Source organism: Thunnus albacares, chromosome 1, assembly GCF_914725855.1.
Source record: "Thunnus albacares chromosome 1, fThuAlb1.1, whole genome shotgun sequence".
Taxonomy (NCBI): domain Eukaryota; kingdom Metazoa; phylum Chordata; class Actinopteri; order Scombriformes; family Scombridae; genus Thunnus; species Thunnus albacares.
This window is the reverse complement of record NC_058106.1, coordinates 21,834,550-21,856,301: the sequence shown is the minus strand read 5'-3', so window position 1 is coordinate 21,856,301 and position 21,752 is coordinate 21,834,550. Positions and strand designations below refer to the sequence as shown.

The following is a 21,752-nucleotide window of genomic DNA, read 5'->3' as shown; positions in this document are numbered from 1 at the left end:
GTGGGACCGGGTGTTGAGGTACTCTGTTTACTTCTGTTTATCGTGCAGCTCAGTTCAGCATTTAGAGCTTCTGAAATATCGGTTCCCTTTTCTGCAGCACTGTGAGCACATGTTGTTAAAAATAAGTATCTATATCTATACTTGCATAGACATTTCAGAGTGATCTAGTGATTGTTTTCTTGACTTCAATTGAGGCTTATTTTTAACACAGGAGCATAAAGTAATGTTAAATTTGGAAGGCAAGATAAATGTGTTCGACTGTTCCCTCCACAACCTACCAGCTCTCATATCAAAGCTTCCTCCTCCCAGAGAACCTACATGTAAAAACAACCCTCAGATTGTGACTTATTCCCTAAATGGTGGTTAATTCTGGCTCCGTGTCACTTATGTTACAAGTAAGAAAAAGGAAATGAAGGAACAGCTACGGGTTTTGCTTATATGAGGATCCTTTCAAAGTAACAGAAAAGAGCAGCTCCTATCAGTCGGATCACTGCCTGAAATAATCTAGATATGAGTCAGCAGCAGTCACGTTTTGAAATGCAGATTCACTCATGAAAACAATACAGACACAGACACACCGGCATCTGTCAGTTCCTGTTACACTTACCTCGTCTGTAGAGATTGACAGGCCTGCGTATGGTAGCAGCACGCTCCAGAGAGCAGGAATTCAGCTCTCCACTGATGTACAAGTGACGCACCTGGAACAAGAAGAAAAGAAACAATAATACCAATGGAGACAAGAGATCATTTTAAAATGAATACATTGTAACAGTTTAGGTTGTCCACAAAGTAAGAATCGGATATTGTTCCAAAGCAAAGTGAGTACTCTTTCTCACCTGGTGCGGCCTAAGACAGGAGGAGTTGAGGTTGGGGTATCGTGTCCCAGGGTCTATGGTGTACTGATCAAAGTTTTTGGCAATGTTTTCAGGTGTTGTCTGAGGAAGTAGTCTGTAAATGCTTTCCCTGTATACACATAAATACATATAAAATAAGAAAAGATACAAACCGTCAGTCAATTTTGCTTCAACATAGCAGAGATTAGCTTCCATTGCATATTCAAACTATGAGAGTAAATTTGGACCAAACAAACAACATCCAAAGACATTGACTGAAGTGAATACTTCATCTTTGAATAGGAACACACAGACATGTTTATCTCAAATGTTGTGTATGTGTGTGTTTGTGTGTGTACCTTTCTGCCAGCACCTCCAGAATGCTCCGACCCTGAGCCCAGCTCTTTACCATCCAGGCTGTGTCAAAGGCAGCCAGGAAGCCTCTAGCACAACCTGTCCCCATGGGCCAGAAGGGCTGCACAGGAACACAGAGCAAACATATGGATGTGTGGTTCAGTGTGCAGGAGGGAGACAGAACATAGTCTATGTTTTGGTGAAGCCAATGGGGATCCAAATAAAAGAAATAAATGAAACAACATCAACATTTGTGATTAGGTTGAATGCTAATTAGCAGCACTCAGGCCAGCTTGGTATTTAAAAGTTTTAGGTCACTTACTACAGACCTTTTCTGCAACATGATCTGTAATTTTGGTGCTCTGCTACTTGTAATGTGTTGCTTCGGAAGCTCACATATCGAAGTCCTGACTACTGGAATTTGCACATTTAACAAACAGTTCTAATAATTATCTTTGCAGCTGTGCAGAATAAATTGCTGAAACAATAAACTGCCTCACTGACTGTTAGCAGCATCATCAAGGTCATACAGAGTTTGCAGAGGTGGAGCAGCTCACAAACTGGTGCAAAAATAACAATGGAACAATATTTGCCCAAATTACAAAGAACCTCTTCCGTCCTCTTCCAGCATCTGGCATGAGAAACTGGAGCATCCGAGCCACAAGTGCCGGATTGTGTAACAGTCTCTTTCCCCAGGCAGTCCAGCTCCTGAACACCCTGCCTACTTTCTAGCTCCCAGTACTCACCTGACCCGGGCTATCGTAACATGACATGGCACAGCTTGCTCCTTCTTACCTCTAGCAGACTGTCGCCAACCAGTGCAACCAGCAGTTGGTGTCCAAATCTCTCCCTGGCCAGAGCAGCGTTTTCTGAGGCATGCATGCTAGTGAAGTCAAACATCGCTACATCTGGCTGCCCGCAGTGGTTCATGGCAAAATCCAGCGTGGGAAGTTGGTAGTTGGTGCCAAAGTCAGCAGCCTCTCGGGCGTAGCACAGAAGAGCTTCCTGGTTGACGTTTTCACTGCTCAGCAGCATCTGGGTGTCTACGTAATCCTGTTGAACAAAAGCATGACAGTCAGGCAGAGTTCAAACAGTCTGAGCTTAGCTTAGCATTTCAAAGAGACAAAGAAATGCACCTATGTTCTGCTCTCATAACATGAGGGTTTTTTTTTTAGAAATGCTGCAGAGAAAAGTGAAATAAAAGCCCTACTGTATTTAAAGGCGTAGGAAAATAAATATGACGGGTACAGATTGTGGACATGATATCCTGAAGTGTATAAAAATAGCCTGGTTTTAGACCTCTAAAGCAATTCCCACGTCTCTGACTTTTTCAGTGGTTCAAACAGAGTAATGAAGTGAAACGAAATGGCAGTTTAGTCTGGTTATAAGGCTTGCACACTATCTATACTAATGCAATTACAGACTGCCACGCTATTTTATCTCCCAGCCAGAATGCCATCAACACCTAATCAAATATAATGCAAATGCAGCACAAAATACAGCCTAAGAAATGACCACACCTCACTGACATAGTCACAACAAAAATAGGAACTCTGCAGAGTTGCTATCTGTTGCAGGGCTGTTTGATCACATTATATTTGTCATTGTCCATGATATTGAATCCATGTTATTTTGATAAACTGGAATACAGTAAAAATAAGCTGTTACAAACACATTTTTTAAAAATGAGTTTAATTTATTTATAGTGCACAAATAAGTAAAATAAAAGTGTGATAGTGTGAGAAAAGGACACATCTATCTACTTACATTAATGACAACTCCCTTGTCCAGCAGGCTCTGTTTCTTGGCCGTCATCACAAAGTAATGCGTGTTGTCCCTGTAGTACACAATGTTCTCCAAATCGATACCTGCAAGAAATGGCACAGTTTCTCAATGACTACATTTTTAAAAAGGCACCAATGGAGTATCTATCAACAGTGTTAGCATCTCATTCTTTACTGTAGGAGGTTGAGCAAATCATTACATTACTGGTCAATGATTACAACCAGAGCAAACAAAACAAACAAAAACACAACCTTCTGGTGAGCAGAATCAGAAACATTTCTGAGCAAATATTTCTTCTGTTCTGAGCACACTGTTTGAGATGCCCCTGTACATTCATGTTCAAGCCAGCTATCGACATAATGAGGCAGTTTGATTGTGCTTCTCTCTCACCTGTCTCCTCTTTGAGGTCAAGGAAGAACTTCTGGTTGAAGATGAAGGCTACTCCGCTGATCTCCTCCACCTTGGCCTCGGCAGTGGTGTTCCTGTTGATGAAGTTGGCTGTGATGGCGATCGCCAGTTTACCCCTGAACTCCTTCCTTTTGAAACCTGCCAGACAGGGATACACAAGGAGAGAGAGAATGAAATACAGAAACATAAAAAACAGAAGAGATATAGATCCTCCCAAACAACCTGGTCCTATTGGCTTGTCTGTGAAAACCAAAGCAAATGTAGCCTTAAACCATAATTATAAGGCAGTTATTCTTGGATAAGAGGCAGCTCACCAAGGTGAGCCTTTATATAGACAAAGGAACAAAAGCAATGGATTGTAAGAAGCACCAGAGATTGTATGCTATGATTAAATTTAAATGACTTCTGATTAATTAACCTTCAGAACTGCAAGTGTAGCAGCAAACACCCACTTGTACTTCAAAATAGTTCAAAGAGTTCAAAAATACTTCAAAAATAGAAATTAAATTTCATTAATATGTTCAAGGGCTCCATTTCAATGAATCCTTTGAAACTTTGATGACTTTCTATTTCGGGTATTTCAAAACAAAAAACAGGGACACAAAAATAATTCAATGTTAACTTTCTATGTTCCAACCAAAACTTGGCCGCAAGGAGACATCAAATGGACTGAAGTTGAGGCATAATTTAGTGACTTTTACATTTTTGTACATGTCAACTTTTTAGCAAATAAAGGACTAACTAAAAAGGAAGGAAAAGAAAACAGATTAATTCATGTTTTCAGTCTTACTTACTACAAAATGATGTATGAGACAGTGACAATATTTTATGGAGGCAAAAGGAAGCGTCTGAACTTGTGTCAAAACTTCTCCAGCTTGACGGTTAAAATTCATTGAAGCCTTTGCTCCCCTCTATCACTGCAACAACAATCAGTAGAGTGCAGATCTGATTGTATTTAACTCTGTATAGCCATAGCTAGCCCAACAAGTAACTCAAGAGCAGACTGACCGCAGGGGAAAATCATTTCCCCCGGGCTACTTCATAATTGAAGAATGAGCTAAACGTCTTGACCTGCCTAAAAATTCCCTTTTTAGGAATAAGCATCTGATGTGAATTGGTTGTTAGATGACAGCATTTTCAAGAGAGAGGCCGAAACAGTGAGACAGAGAGATGGAGCGAGTCCAGTCCCCAGCTCTGCTCTATTTATATGCAGTGCTTTGGTGGTTTCATGTGTGATCTCTCCCATTGGGAGAGATCAATGGCTTCACAAAGATATATATACGTTTACAAAAGGTGGGTTTCATTTTTAGCTTCACAGCAGCACCAGCTATTCAAAGTCAGAGTCCAGAAACAATCCTGTGAGTTGTCTTCAGTGGCTGCTCGATAAGTTGAAGGTGTGCTGGAGTTTATCTGACTTAAGCCCTTAAACATGACTCTGTGTTCCACATGATGCCATGAACTGGACGGTAGAACAACTTCAGAAAGAGAAAGTGTCCATTAAACATGCTGCTTGTATGTGACAGACACTCAAGTTATGTGTTCAACTTAATTATACAAGATGCTACATGCAGCATTTTCAAAGAGATGCACAATAATAACAAGTAGAGGCCAACGGAACCTGAAAGTCTTATAAATTATAGATATGTTCAGTGTCTTAACTGATTGTAACTGATAGGCATGTGTTTTAAAACATCAGCGAAGTAAATAAACCTTTAATAGCATCAAAAAATATTAATAATTTCAATTAATTTTATTTATTTGGTATCTACTAACATTGAATGTTGATGGTGGGAAAATATACATTTGGGTCACAGATTGTCTTTCTTTCATCATATGTGAGTAACATTATACCATGCTTCATCGTAAAGTAAATCCTTGGGGCAACTATACTGTTAATCCCTTTTTTGTCTGCTGCTGGCTTCTCACCTTCCAGAGTATTCCTGCGTCCGTCAGCCCCCACCACAACATCAAACTCAAAGTTAGCCACGGGGTGATCAGCAGGTCGGATTGCCGCCCTCCACCCAAGCCCTGAGAGAGGGAGACAAAGAAAGAGGGAGAGGGAGAAAAAAAACATAATATAATTAGGGGAAAAAAAACCTAATATAATTAATAGAAATATTCAAAACATCTTTCTTTTCTTTTCCACCTGCTATGCTTAATTTGTGAGGATAGAGACGGCACATGTACTTTGTTGTTTTGTTGCTTTTACCAGTAAGACCGCCCTTTCTATGATTTCAATGACAGGAAAAATACGGCTTTTCATGCCATATTTCAAAGAGGGATGCTAAATAAAGAGCAAGCAAAGGCAATGGTGTTGACACTTGGTATGTTCATGTAACACAGAGATAGTCCATATCTGCATAAATGTGGAACATTGTCCAACTAACATAAAACATATAATTAAAGCCTGAAATATTGTTTCAGATTCAATCTTAGTTATTTTAAACATACAGTGTTGGGTTCTGCAGTGCTGTGAGACCAACACAGCAACAGCTTGGCATTTTGTTGTGAAATAACACCATGTGGAAAATTCATTCCATGATGCTAAGGGCACCGCTAAGTCCGTCACAGCAGAATGGGAGGGTTAAGTCTGCGTCTAATTTTAGGCAAGGCTCTTGTTGTTATCTGTGTATTGATATTGCAGCTGAAGAGAAAACACCTGACAACAGAGTGCAAGTTATTTTTTTCCTAAGAGTTAAAAGTCAAATGTGGGAGGAGAGGGTCGAGTGGCACAGGATGCATGCGGAGAAACATTAGCATTTTGATTTTATTGCCATGCAGTAAATGTTGCTCTTGAATGTAATCTAGAGGGGCTTGAAGTGCTGCAGGTCAGGAAAACATCATCAGATGAGAGTGAAAGATAACACCGCTACATCTTCATATTATATCAGGCAATATTCTTGACCTCTGCTAACCTCATCTAAATATAATGAAAAACTATGTCGGAGCCAATGTTTGCTTCATGTTTATTGGTTGGCTGTCAAGGAAACTAAATACAGCAGGATGAAAAGTCCCCTGGTGCCTGACTAGCCTTGATAGAGCACAGGATTACAGAGTGGGAGGGTAAATACAGATCCACATTAAAAATGTCTAACAAACTGACAGATTCAGCCCAATGTCTATATCATGCTTTACACGTTATTAAACATCATCCTTTTTAACGCTCTATAGTCTCCAGCTGCTTGTATTTCTACATCTCCCCAAAGCTTGCAGGTCATAAAACAACAGTCAGTGGGTGAATATAAGAGCTCTGTTGATGTGTTGTTTGGACACATAACTGAGGTGAACGTGTGGATGGTTACCTTCATTTTCCTGGTCCTCTGGAGGCTCCAGCAGTTTGACAAACTCCACATTGATATGAAACTCAACTGCAACGATGAGGGCAACCTTCAGAAGGATGAGTTGCAGCTGCTGAATGCCTGTTGGACACACGCATTAGTGTTTGTATACATGTGAAAAAGGCTGCCAGACTTTGTGTTTTGTGTTATGTTGTCTTGACACTCTGTGAGAGCAAGACCCAAGTTCCATTACTCTGTTTGGGGAGAGCGCAACACAGGCTTTTTTTCTTGATATTATGTTGGGGAGATGGAAAAATAAATGGAATCAATGCTTGAATGATGTTAAATAAAGAGTAATTTGAATTCATGTAATTCTGTCATTATGTCTTGTTTTGGCTCTCATTCTGATGTACGATTTAAATAAAGGGATTTTCTTTTTCCTTTTAAAAATATCTTTTTAAAAATCGAAACCAGGTCCATTTCTGATCCTATTGAAAAAAATATAGTACAGAAAAATGTGTATAAATGATGTCCATTCATTCAATCTTCATTCAAAATGAAGGCCTGACAAAAAGGGATAAAACACATTTTGTACAATATGGAAAACATTTGGAGCCATTTACAGGGAAGATGTAAAATTTTAGTGAAAGATCAAAGTTCAGAGATATTAAAACAGTAACCACAAATGAATGAATGAAGAGGAAGCAAGTCTGTTGCTGGAAATTGTAAATCATTTTGCACTGTGATTGATTTTACTTCCAGACACTCACTGATGTGGTCTATGGCCCCGGCACAGAATTTGCCGTAGAACTTTTTGGCTCCAAGGCCCCGCAGGTCATGGATGGTGTAGGGCCAAAGGTGCAGCACGTTGTTCCTGGAGAAGGAGTCTCTCTTCTCAATCACCACCACTTTGGCACCCATCAAAGCGAGCTCAATGGCTGTCCGCAGGCCGCAGGGACCTCCTCCAATGATGAGGCACTAAATAAGAGAGAATGACAAATTGACCTAATTACCAACACAAGGCACAGAGAGGCGAACTACATCATAGTCACATCCTTGTATTAATCACAAAGGGCTTAAGACTTTTCCTGCATCCCATTCTTCATCCTATTCATCCTATTTGTTTATTACAACATATACATAGATCATCAGCACTTTACTGCACCACTGGGGCATTTAGATGCTGAGAGTCTCACTCAAGGACATTTCAACGAGATAAACACTGACTGTGAGGATCATTACAGTGTTAAGATGACTTCTCCAGACCGCCTGGGTGCTGGAAGAGTATTGTTAGTAAAACAAATGAAAGATTTATACAAGTCTCAAGCGAGAGGAATGTTTGCCAGCACCTTCCATCGCTCTAAATCAACTTATTACAGCCTCTTCGTATCAAAAGTGTTATTCATGAATTGACCTCCCCTAAAAAAATGCATGAAGTGAGTTCATTGAGGTTACAGAGTCTGTCTGAGAATTTGTGGCTCAAACATGACATCATCCTCTTGAATGATAGATGAAAGAAGTGACGCATATGTTCTGGCAAACTCTATCTTCTTTCTCTCTAAACATATTGAGAGGCATTATAAGAACTGTGTGTGGGAAGGAGACATGTATGTGTGTGTGTGTGTGTGTGTGTGTGTGTCTTGATTCTTTTGACATCTGATCCAGAACCAGACCACTTCTGAAGGTTTCCCCTGCTGTGCTCAACAAGCTGGACAGTTTCTTGTCTCGATAGCCTCACCAAATTAGTGCTGAAAATTTTCTTTCATTTACCCCAACAAGACACTCTTTCTACATCCATTCTTCCAACAACATAAAGAACTGCTACTGTGCCTGACATCCAAATTCCCACAGTATGCAGACAGTATTTGCCACATATTCAAACAGAACTCACTTCCTCCCATCCTGTGTGTTATTCAACAGGATAACACAAAGTGAGGATAGGACGAGAGGTGCCACCCATATCAGTTGTGTGGGACATTCTGTGAGACAATCAGACTGACAACTATTTACAGAGCACCCAGTGCCAGCAGACTAAAGTCCCACATCCTACCCTAAATGGCTCTCTGTTCCAGCAACAAAAACAAGACGATTGGGCTTTAGTCATTCCTTCAGTATTCTCTCTCTCTCTGAGTATGTGGTTGAGCTCTGGGGGAGGTTTCATGGGGGATGTGGGTGATGAGGAACACAAGGTTTCATCATACATAGCCTGAGGTTATCAGGATGAGGTATTTTCAGGTGTGAAGCACACACAGGTGGTGGAAACGCTGCCTGGACAAGTCTGCCTGCTGGCTTGTTTTCTCAACAAACAGTGAGAAGTATATCATAAAGGTGTAAAGTGTGTTACTGTAGAGATGAAAGGATGCCTTTCAGTAAGTGTATGTGTCTAGTAAAGTTTATTCAGATGTACTCTCACAATGTGCAAAAGTTTTTTTTCAAAACTCATGTAACTGTTTTCATCTGTCTATCAGCTACAAGCAGTAACAGGCTGTTTGTTTTAGCCTGTTTCCATTTGCTGATATATTTTTCCAGATATGACGCTTTTCCTGAGCGCTTGCTGCACATCTGCTGACTCAGGACACACACACACTTCCTCTCTGCGTCCCACCTGTGACCTCATGGTCATCTCAGCTTCACCTCGTCCTGGTAACATTTTTCCCCAACTTCATTAATGAACCCCAACAGTCAGTTAGAGTATCACATTATATGTTCACTGTGCACATTTTCATCTCAGCACGCAGGGCGGTCAATACAATAAGCTTTTTCAGTCACACAGATAACATCAAAAGCATAATGTTTTCAGTGTTAGAAAAAGCCAAACAATAATCCAAAACCTAAAACACAACATATGTCTCCAACCTACAGCAACGTGAAAATATCAGACCTTATGTGTCAATTGTGTACAGCAAACTGAATCTGGGCCTTCATTGAGATTAGAGTAACTGTAAAAAAAATACTCCAGCACTCTTAAAAATCTTTGTTTTTTGGACTAAATATTATGTATCGTACAAAACAACAGCCAACAACTGTTCATTAACAAGTTGAGCTGTGGTGTTAACAATCCAAACATAGCAACATAAGTGAAAATAAGTCTAAATATTAAATGAGACTATATACAGGTATTGAATGCACTTCTTATATCACAGAGCTATGATGACGTGTACTGAGAATGACTCACAGTGTCATGTACATTTTTTAAAAGATCAATTTGCTTTAATTTTTTTGTACACAGTAAAACTTTATGATGAAGAAATGCACTGTGGCTACACGTCAGGGTCACCACAGCCAGCTGTCAGGCCATAAAACGGGGATGACATCACATCCTTTAAAGATTGCTGCTACAGCGGGAACGTAAAGTCTTAGTGCTGAGTGATATCACATCTGTCATTGTTAAAAGAGCTGAGCTGCCATAAAACATGAGTCGTCATCTTGTGGGTCACTCCGGGAGAGGAGGAATAAGTAATCTAGTAAAAGCAGATTGTCCTGTGAGGGATTAGAACAGGCTTAATGCTGCATTCATGTTGCACATGTGTGGAAATTAATAAGCGACAGAAGAGAAAGGCAATCTCATAAATTCACAATAAGTTAGTGTTTCAATAATGCACACAATCCGCTATTTGTACATCTGGTTTACTACTTTGGTACACAGTACTACTTTATATTTTACGACACATCCTGGTGGATTGTCAGAATTACGAAATCTGACCTGAAACCTTTGGCAAGGAAGTTTAGTCACACTTATTGCTAAAGGTTTACCTTCTTTGGTGTGGCTGAAATCAGACAGAATCCGTAAAACTTAGCTCACACTGAAGCATTTAAAGCACACTTCAATAACAACCTGGGCCTGGCTCCAGCCTTTTAGGAAGAGCCTATTAAGAGTAGAGCAAACCCTCAGTATAACTGGGGCCAAATAATCATAGTTGCTGAGTGATGCTGTCTGTTTTTCTGTACAATAAAAACACTATTTTAAGCTGGGGGCAGCTGCGGCCTGAAAGGTAATCACACAACCCGAGGTTTTCCTACTTTCCCTCATCTCCCCTACTGCCACGCACCCCTGAATGCTTATACACGACACTAAACACAACATACACACCCCAATGTGACTTATGTGTCCTATTGCAGGTATCTGTTCATAATTCAATGCAAGGATATCTTCAATTGTTCTTTGTGTTCACTTTGCTGTCTGAATGTGATTGGTTGTTTTTATGTTATTTGGCTGCAAGGTTAGATGAAGAAATGCACATGTGTTTTTGTGTCTGTTGTACAGTGTGTAGAGTTTTTATTGTTTATATGACAAGATACATCTATATATGATGTATTGTCTATGAATTAATGTGACATGATGTTTTTATTTCGTAACGTAGCACCCGTCTGAGAGTGACTGAATCAGTGCAAAGCATTGTATATCTCTTTCATTTCCTCTCCTGTCTGTTGGGAGATGTTGCAGTGAAAGAGTGAGTGTTACTGTGGTTGATGGGCTGTGTCTGGGCAGGCAGAGGTTAAAGTGATGACCGTGACATCGCCTGCCTTAGCTACGGAACTCTGCGGTCTACTTTAATGGTCCTGAAAAGGGACAAATTGCCGACTGTTTAAAACAACAACAAAAAAAAAAGGAACTGCATGAGGTGAGGTCACAAGAGCACTTCCTAAATCAAAAAAACATCAACCTTAATGTTGTATAAACACAACCCCATGATATTTTTAGACGTTTTAAGGATATACCTACACATTTCATGCTTTAAAGGACGTTTTAGCTTACTAACTAGAAATTACATAAACTTAACATCAGTGTTGATTATTTTCCACAGCATGTAACATGTTTACATTTCAGTATATAATGAAAATCAACTTTGCTGAACCTTAAACTTGCTTGAGAGGTAACTAATTACAGAGAACATTTGTTAGCAAATGTTGTACAGCACTCTACTACAGTTTGAAAAACTCTCTGTGTAATTTATACTGTATATTCAAGGACAGCCAAGATCTGATTGTGGCTGCTCACAAAGTCAAACTTTCACAAGCTTTATTGTCATACCTAGAAGAAAGTATACTTAAAGGGTTGCTTTTGGGCAGTCAACTCTAAAATCTCAGATGAAGATCCTAGAAGATCCTTCAATTCACCAACAAGGAGACTTTTTAAAGCAGATACATTACCACACAATAACCTAACAAATAAAGTGTACATGGAAAACATACATAATTTATAATTAATGGGCAAAATATGTAAAAAATACTTCTGTGGTGCTTCAATTGACATACATCTTATTCTATATCTTCTATAAATTCATCATCTTTATCTTTATTGGCTTCTGATCAGTAAACTTTTTCTTCCTGTACAAAGATAGCATTAAACTTACCTTGGTGCCCACACAGGCCTGGCCTTTCTTGTATTCCTTGTGACACATCCTCTTATCTAGCTTAGTCCATAGTGCTTTGGCCTTCCAAGTGGTGACCTTTGCCCTCAGACTGTTATAGAAGGTGCTGTTGTCGGCAGGGTCGAGGTCCAACTTTCTGCACAAGACGTTGAAGGCCTGCAGTGTTCCCTTGCAGGTCGAGGCCTGGACAAAGTTCTCAAACAGCTTCCCCACGTTATCCTTCTCCTCCTCTGTCTCTCCCATCTTTCCTCGACTGCAGTAGACGGTTTGGTGTGTTGAAGCTCCTGCTTACTTCAGCGCTCTGCCAGATGTGGCTACACCCTCCGCTTGGCCCGCACCGTCATACCCAGTCTGAGGAGGCAAGACACATAGAGTCTGATGTCATCTCATGGCAAAGAATCCCTCACAGATGGCTGTGGGCGACTGATGTTTTTCCATATCCTATTATAAGGCTGTTAAAATTAGTTCTGTTTCATTATATTTCAACAATTTAAATAGATTCGATTAGAATATTAAATTAGAAGTAATTTAAGTTGACAACACAGCTATCATTTTATCTGCTCTATGAAGCATACCATACTAAATTACTTCACATTAGCAAATTATCAAGAGGACACTCAGTACCACTCCTCAGTAAGAGTCGATATCTCACTAAATCAACAAGCATTTAGAAACACAGTAAGCTTACATCCACACTGACGCGATAACATTCCAAGTAGAGACAAGACTGTGAGATAAATTCTAGGGAGAGGAAAAATCAAGAAAGAAAGGAAAATGAGCCAATGTGATGACGTCAGACAGCTGTTGAGCATATTTACTACTTTTTCTTTATAGAGGCACAACCATGTGAGCATATAAAAGGAGTTGTTTGTGGTTCAACATAATACTTGTTGGTTAAAATTGAAGCCAGTATTCTGAACAGCTTCGAGGTTCAGTGATGGCTTCATGCAGAACAAAGCAGTTTCAGCTTCAACATGAGATATCCATGGACTAACAATGAAAATTATATTGTAGTATTCGGTTGGCTACAGTACGTCATGGCTTTGTTTAAACTGGGTACATTTTATGAATGGGATCAGCTGTATATTTTTGTAAGTGGTGAGTAACAGGCAACATATTTTTTTTCCTCAAATTCTTCCATATAGAAGTACATACAGTGTTTATTGCATTGAGTAATGTAATGGCTCCAGTACAGTATAGTATAAATACTGTATCTGCCAAGTGCAAACCTCTCCTCAACTTGAGCTACTGAACCTTGAAAAATAAGCACTTTAACTTTTTCATCAATCACAAAAATGTTGCTGACACTTCTACAAGCTGCAATCCTATATAAATAACATTTCTAATGTATATACCATCTTAAACGTGGGTAAAAAAAGTGGTTTTCCTATTACTGCTATCCAAAGAACCACCAAGCACCTTTCATTCCTGGAGCGCAGCACTGACCGTGGATGAGCAGACAGGAAAAGTATTTGTCTTGTGGTATTTTTCACCCCAGCTGCAAACCACACAAAGCAACGCTTTAGAAGCAGTAGAACGAAAAGTCTTTGAAACTAAAACCCCACACTAGCGCAGATTGATTGGATTTGATTAGGTATGCATGCTTAGTAGTCCACCTTCTTCTTCTGAGGTATGTGCATTTAATATTCTTACATATGTGCCTGCGTGTAAGAGACACTGCTACTATAGCGCACGTTTGTGTCAGTGCAGAGCTGAACTGACAGAATTAAATACAATGTAGTTTTCTCTTTCCCCAAATCAACCATCAAGCATTTTGAAAATCATGCCAAGAAATCTGTGCCAGAACTCGACATCAAAGCGAAATGTGGACATTTTCTGCATTAAGCATGTGTGTGCTCACATGGGTGGAGACCGCAGCTTCCGTGAGTTTTGGGAGAAGTCTGCCTTTGATATTTTAATGTCCCATGGAGCGGGATGGGCAGGGCCAGAGGTAAGGTCAAGCTAGCTGTACAGGACTCTAACAGCCCCCCACAGTAATCCATTATTACTGTCACATCCCACCCCGGGGCTTCAGGTGGCAACGTGACTGTGCCATTAAACTGTTCATAGAGAGCTTAAGCCATTCATGCAAAAGTTAGTCCCTGTATTCAACAACCACCCAGTCTTGGGTCACAAACATGTTATTAATGGTGATTTGAATGTGGTGAGATTTTGAATGTTGTTCCCAAAGCAACTGTGTTTGTCTCCAGGCTAATATTAGCATATTCATTTGCACCAGATCCTGTTTGGCTGTGTGTTTGCATCCTGTTTTGACTCTGTTGTTGTTTTACATTTCAGAGAAAGGAAAACCAACCATCCCATAGAAATACTGCACACTCAGATGACTCAGCCTGCCTTATGTATCCATGTAGCTTCATAAAGCTCTTGTCCCATTGGTTGATACTGCAGACCCCCGAGGCCTTTCACAGCAGACATTCAGCCTCAAACTCAGTGAGTCCACATTCCTTTGCCACGTGGCTAGAAGAGCTCCATCAGCATGAGACCAACACTCACCCTCTCACTGGATCCACCAGCCAGCTAGTCACAGGACCACCTCCATAGTTTTTTGGGGGGAATTTACTCTCTGATTGTCTGTGAGTGACAAGCGATGACTGAAACAGGCATGATATATGATGCAGGTGCTTTAATCTTTCATGCACGGCAGGAGACTGTGATGGGAAAATTGCTGTGTATTCTACCATGTGGTATGTGGAGTGTTTGGGGCCTACAGAATATCTTCTATAAAGCCTCTGTGAAGTCATTTGACAGCTGAGTTTACAATAACTTTGTTTAAGATAATGGGAAAGACATTTCTACCAAAAAAGGATAAAAAGAAAACTTATGCTGACAAGTCTTTTCACAAGAACATCTAATAATAATAACTTTATGTTGATTTCAATTTATTCTAAATGTTGGCCAGTACTCAGTAATCTCTCGAGCCTTTTGTGGAAAGTTCAAATAAAGACATGTTGACTGCACTTATGCTTTTGCATTTCAGTCCAAGTAAAATACTTTTAAAAAGGCACAATTATTGGAACCATCTGTTGCACGAGTCTGCAAGGGCTAATGAAAAGGTACCACTTACTGTCTTCATAGCCAAGGCAATGCTCGACACTCAAACTACATTGTCTCAGACAGAGTCCCATGACTTCACCATCTCAGTCTGACAGAATGGAAAGTCACTTGTGGGCAGACAGAACGAAGCCACAGAACGGCTGTAAAAATACAACTAATGACAGACGAAGCGGAAAGAATACACATGCAGACACACACCATACATCACAGCCGAGCCATATAACGCTTAAGAGGATCACAGTTTAATAGTGTGCAGGTTTAAAGTCTTCTGTCAGTTTAGAAAACGATCTGATCGAGAGAAACTGACAGGCAGTAATGAATTTTTCTATCAACAGTAGGAAATTATACAGTGACTTCTGTGGTCTGTTAGAATTATTTAACAAAGTAAGCACTTCTAACTCATGATACTTCATGTATCATTTTACCATTTTTTCATGTAATTACTTTACTGCGGTGGCACACTATCCCAAGAGAAAGTGTCTGTACTTTGTGTCGTACAGATCCATAGGATGGATCGAGTGTGTGTAAATATATAAAAATACTGCCGAGTGCCTGAGAGACATAGCAAGCTTTCCGAGATGATAGAGGGGGAATGTTAAGAATGTACCTGTTACACCTGGACTGTTGTGCAAAAGAAAAAAAAATCTGAACATGCACATACAGGCTTTGACACACACATACACAAACACACACACGCCCTCTCACATTTTCCCGTTAAACACACAAACATTAGTTAAACATTAGACGTCTCTACAACATAGTGTAACAATTAACAACCTAGTAAATCTATTATTTTCATTATGAATTAATATGCAGATTATCTTATTGATTAATCAATAATCATTTGGTTTATAACATGTCAGAAAATCATGAAATCATCACATCTTCCATCTTGAAATTGCTTATTTTGTCCAACCAACACTTAAGTCTTTATAATAATAATAATCATTTGGTTAACTCATTCAAAGTATTGATATCTGCCAAAGCTACAAGCAGCAGACAGTCCTAGAAAAAAAAAACAGTGTAACTCTGACACGTAGCACTACTAGAAAACCAAAAGGAACTATAAAGACACTGAACAAAGTGTCAAACCAGTGACGCAATGTCTTCATTTGTTTCTGCAGAGCACATATCTTCAGGCTATCAGAATACAATAGGAAGCTGACAACACAAGGAAAACATTGGAAGTGCTGGGAAATGCACATACTGTAGCGCAGCCAGCCAGCAACAGTAATTACAGACTGGACTGAAGAAAACCAGGAAGGAACCCTCTGTGGGCCTGATAAGCAGGCAGCGTGCCTCAGAAAACAGTGCACTCATGTGGACTTCAGCCTGCGGGCTCTGCCCTTCACCAGGCCCCAGAACTCCACAGTGTTATCTCAGCTCTCTGAAATCTGGCTGCGTGTTCAGACAACCGTGCCAGAAACAAAAGAAGATCTGTCATGAGCAAGGTAGAATCACTGGCAGAGCGCGGTAAACGTCAGTCAACGTCAGTCAACTTCAGAGGAGAAAACCTTTCATTTACACAAACAGGAGAAGGTTTGTGAAGCGCCGGAGCTGCTGTCTGCAGGCCCGTCTGGCCCACGAGGTGTGTTCACCACATGGCTCCTTTGGATAATGATTTATCTGGACACGCTGAACACAGAGTTACTTCTGACCTGCTACTGACACAAACAATTCGCTTGAACAACACATTCTTCACCTTGTGTATTTCAACACATGAATCAGCTGAATTTCATATCATGACACCGTTTGCGGCAAAGAATGCTTCCATATATCTAACGATCTAGAATAAAGGAAAATTGTCAAAGAAAACATGTGAAACTTTAACATGGTGCAATTTTAGATCTACCTTTTTGAGCCAATAAATACAATGTGACAAATGTAAACAAGGCAAAGACTATCTACCAACTGAGGGTCAAAGATCGGTGGCCGTCTTTCATTCATCCATATCACAGAGGAAGGTTCAGGTGACAGGATTACCGCCTTGCAGAAATAAAAGAGGCAGTAAGACAACAATCAGTAAAGCCAAGCTAAGAATAGACAAATATCATGTTGCAGAAGAAAACAGCACATGACCTGTAAAGATACAAGCAAGACTGGAGCCTGTAAACAAGACGACCTCAAATGAGCAAGAAAAATGCACAAAGTTCAACCTGATGACAGTCGAGAGCTCTGGGTTCACCTGGTTTCAACTGCAACAGGTCCTGGTAGCAATACAGACAAAGACTTCTCATGAAACAAAATATTAAAAAGGACTGTTTGGACACTGTCCACACCAAATGTTTTAAAGAAAGTGATACGATGCCTTATTTACATTTCAAAAAGGTCTGAATACCATAAGAAAGTGCGTGAGCTCCCTCTGACGCCTCCCATCCAAACTCTTCCTGTGGAGAGTCTGGTTTCCTGTCCAGATCAAAGCTCGGAGGAGAGCCGCCTCTGTAAAATTCCATCCAAGTGATTTTAAAGCATGACTAAGACGTGTTTGAGAGCATTTTCAGTGTGCCCTGTCCCTGCCAGAGGAAACCTGTTAAGGACGTCCTGGGGGGAATTTATGGGGAAACACGGCTTGAAATCGCACTTGTGCTTCCTTCTGTGGCTCCATGTTTATCTGTGCTGTTTACATGTGATATGCAAACAGCACATATCAATGTGGCAAAAGCTTTTCAGAAAGTGACGGAAAATGAGTCTCACCAATAAGATAAAAACTTTATCAAACAGTGTCACTCACTGTCTACTGATAGCTACATTATTTATTGTTATTATTTGTTTGCTTTTTGATACAGCAGCACACTTTTTGTGCAATTAAAGACTCGCAAACTGCAGTGAACAACACGCCCCACCTATTTCTGAGAGTTCCTATCTTCTTTTGTGTGGGTGATGCCCTGGACACATGTGTCCATTTTTATGGTGTGGAACAAGGAAGGAAACATATTTCAGAGAGGAAGGAGAAAGTTTACAACACCTCTCTGGAAATAATGAGCACAAGCTTCCACTTACAGTCACTGTATCGCGCTGTGTGAAAGACTTTTACAGTACATTGTTTTATGCTCACATATCTTTATTTCTGATTTATTAACTGATACCATTCATTCATTTATGGCATTGCTGTACACATTTGTACCTGCAAGCAACTAGATGTAACTATTGACTAATAATATGACTAATAATACTAATTAATATGTTTAAAGACTGACGCAGTTATTACAGCACTCATTTCTTACAGGTGAGTAATCTTGTGTATGTTACAGTCAATAGTGCGTCAATCTGAGCTGGGACAGGCTGTGACAGTGTTGACAGGTGATGCCAAATATAGACTCCAACTGACAGGACAGGAGTGATGGTCTGAAATGCTTTAGTGTCTTACGTTCAACATACATGAAAGACGACATAATTAACATCATTTTTAGATTCTTCATAATGATCTTTATGATTTTAAGGGCCTTCGTGTGGCTGCATGATTGGAGGGACCAGTGCAGCTTTCTATAATGTTGTTTTTATCTCCACACATGGTTGTTAAGTTAAACTCCGGTAAAGCCGGTAATTACAAACTAAAAACGAGAGGCAGGCGCAGACGTTTGCAAGTATTTCATAGTGAGAGGTTTTTTTTTCCAGCCATTTTAGCAACAGCCCACAGACTGTTTGAAAAATGTGGAAGTTTGTATGTAAATGTCGACTGATTTGTTCTGCTGTTACACCAGTTTCTCTTTGTGTTACAGTGAAGTATAGTTCTTCTTATAGCTCTTATATATATCCTAGCGAATGTTTGTATATTCTCTTTGCTCTAAGGTAACTCTATGTGTTGAAAGGAGGAGGTCATGAATCAAGAGTTAAACCTTTAATCGTTGTACATGATGAGAACATAAGCCTTGCAGCCATTTGGCAGAAAAATAAGACTCTGTTTAATAAAAAAGGTGACGTATCCTGTTGAGCAATACTCTGTTTACTGTGCCTTTTCACAAATTTTATACCAAAGCTCATGAATGACTCAAAAAAATGGCTTGCTAAGAGGGAAATTCCAACAAGAGGAGAATAATGTGGTTGCTGCTGAATGTTTATGCACATAGTGGTTGTTAATCTCTAAGAGTATAAATCACATGGACTATCAGTGTCCGAGCCAGAGACCAGACACTATATGTAAGAGACAGTGTTTAAATGTTGGCATGTTCACTGACAGAGTCCCTTTGTAATAAAGTTTGAGCCCCCATTTGGATAGAGAAGCTGTGTGTACGCTACATCTTCAACAGTCGTAAAACACACAGGAAATGATTGCTCATAGAGCAGTGGGAAGGAGAACTAACACTGTTTGTATGACTCTAGTGAGCCTCCTTAACTATGTTCCTGAATAAATCATGCATCATCTCGCAAGACTTATGAATCATACCAGACCTCTCATGTGATATGTTGAAATGTGGGAGAGAGCGGGGGAGAAATAGACTAGTTCAACTCACGTGTCAATCATAAAATATCTATTTTTCTTTTTTCATCAGCATGTTCATCAAAGGTTCAGTGGTGTATTTGATCAGTGGCAGTAGCTGAGATATTAACCTGCAGTCACGCTGGAAAACATTAACAAGCAGTTGTCTTTCACTCAATGAGCTTCATTCAGTAAGCTGACAGTACAGCCTATCAACACCACACCTTTCTTTAGTTTGCAGTTTATGTCACTGCAACCCCGAAAACAGACTGATCACTATTTACAGCCTGGAAGCTGCTGAGCAGGTGGCATAAGCTTGAAAAGCATTAAAACACTGTGCAGAATTCATTAACTTATACTAACAGGGCTGTTTTTAGTCTGATTTTAAACAAAAAAAAGCCTTGGTGAGGGGTGATTAATTACTTGTTTCTACTCTTCTTTACTGTCTCTAAACAAATAGAAAAGTTGTCATTCCAGTTTTGAATAGATTTGTTTGGAGTGGCGTGTTTGAAAAGCAGCCACCCAGGCACTGAACAGTGATTTATGTTTAAAACTATAGGTGATGTAGGTGTCGCAGAGCCGTTAAAGCATACATCGGCAGAACAAAAATGCTGGTTGGCGAGAGGAGTAACCCTTTTATTGTCAGGGAGTGGAGACACGTCCAGATGTCTGACTCCTGTCAGGCAGCGCTCAATCACTCAGTTCACAATAAGATGACACCTTAACTACAGCCACATGTCAGCAGGATAGCATTGCCAACTTCCTAATAGCCACAGCGTTACTTTATAGTGAGTTCAGTGACCCAGCAGCAGGCTGCTTCATGATAGCCAGTTTTTCAGTCCTTGTGCCATAACTGTAATATAACATGTGATATTAGAAGCCTTGAAAAACTGGCTACTTGGTTATTTTTTTCAAATAAGTGAACAGTAGTCTACTTGTGTCAGGTGTCTCAACCTTTGGAAATTAGGAAACACAAAAAAACACAAGTTGTAAAACAAAAACCAGCCTACCTCATATCTCTAAGCCCGAGTCAAACTCTCCTTCCTTCCAGTGTTTTTGTTCAAACAGTCCCGGACTCTTGTTGGGTGAAGTGTGTAGGTCCTCAGCCCGCCTGACAGGCTGCTGTTTCTCTGAGCAGCAGCAGAGTCCAGTGTTTTGAGGGCGGTGCTCAAACTCCCACACATCCAAGCCGCTGCTACTGTGGCTGCTGTTTAATCCAGAGTATCCCAGACACTCTCTCATGCCAAAGACATAGTTCACCACTTCACACACAGACCACCTGTCTCCTTCTGATATCCTGGAAGATTTCCCCATGAGGGAGATGACAAACAACAGAAGAGTTTATCCAGTTGAATCTGAATGGACTGCACATCTGAAAAGCTTTTAAATCACACCATGAAGTAGACTACTTACCCCAAGAAGGTGATTTGAAAGTAAAGGCACTGGCATAACTTTAGTAAAATTTCAAGATTATAAATAGAGGTATAGCTTACAAAATACACAAATAATCACATAGGCTATCAAGAGGGAAACTGGGATTGACAGTCATTCTGGTACAATGGACTGGATTTACAGGTTTAAAATTCCTCTTTTTGCATGGGACCTCCTGGCGCCAGTCTGAGAAACACTTTCGTCAACACATTATGCTACCTTTTACAAGGTGTCAGCAGAAACTACAGTCCACGCAGCACACGGACAAAACCACCGCAGACACGTGTGAGCTGGAGGAATTTACTATTAATGCAACGACGCCATCTTGTAGTCAGACTGTGAAACTACATACAGACGCTTTGGTTTGAAGGGTCACCCCTATTATGAAACATGTTTCATAAAGTAAGCAGCGTGGCCAGGATAATGGTTTAGTTTCATTTGTTTAGTTTTTTAGATCAGTGTTTGAGATGTCTGCTTCCACCTAACAAGAAAATAAAGGTGAAAAGGATTTCTTTTGTAGAGCTCACAGCATTAATAAATGATAAAAGCTCAGTTAGAGAAGCCAGATTACTGCTATAAATGGTCCAAAGAACATTCGTGACCTACTCTTCTCGTAGACGACGCTGAAGTTAGCTTCCGATTCGGAGTCAAGGGGAAAGTCAAGGCAATAATGTAAAGTCTGGACTAAATAATTAAGGAGACTCCGGATACTCTTTAAAGCACAGTTTCAGATTTGTGAAATCGCCCTTTTTCCTGTTGGTTTTCACATATAGAATAAAGGTTTCACAAAGCTGAAAGT

General features: G+C 40.1%; 1 protein-coding gene across 6 annotated transcripts in view; it reads right to left on the bottom strand.

Annotated features, from left to right (window-relative positions):
* The window catches only part of mical2a (microtubule associated monooxygenase, calponin and LIM domain containing 2a), a 39,289-nt gene extending 18,254 nt beyond the window's left edge, over window positions 1-21,035 (bottom strand). For 3 of the 6 annotated variants that reach the window (XM_044349489.1, XM_044349500.1, XM_044349477.1), the window contains exons 1-12: window positions 20,936-21,030; window positions 20,533-20,819; window positions 12,013-12,381; window positions 7,429-7,636; window positions 6,683-6,799; window positions 5,307-5,408; window positions 3,363-3,518; window positions 2,955-3,055; window positions 1,983-2,240; window positions 1,193-1,308; window positions 837-963; window positions 608-698 (exon numbers count right to left, since the gene is read on the bottom strand). In XM_044349489.1, the coding sequence (XP_044205424.1) occupies window positions 608-698; window positions 837-963; window positions 1,193-1,308; window positions 1,983-2,240; window positions 2,955-3,055; window positions 3,363-3,518; window positions 5,307-5,408; window positions 6,683-6,799; window positions 7,429-7,636; window positions 12,013-12,273 (1,537 nt within the window). In that variant the 5' untranslated portion in view covers window positions 12,274-12,381; window positions 20,533-20,819; window positions 20,936-21,030. Of the gene's footprint in view, window positions 1-607; window positions 699-836; window positions 964-1,192; window positions 1,309-1,982; window positions 2,241-2,954; window positions 3,056-3,362; window positions 3,519-5,306; window positions 5,409-6,682; window positions 6,800-7,428; window positions 7,637-12,012; window positions 12,382-17,013; window positions 17,092-20,532; window positions 20,820-20,935 lie in introns of all 6 variants that reach the window. The other 3 variants (XM_044349482.1, XM_044349506.1, XM_044349516.1) reach the window with 3 other exon arrangements.
* Window positions 21,036-21,752: the final 717 nt, after the last annotated feature.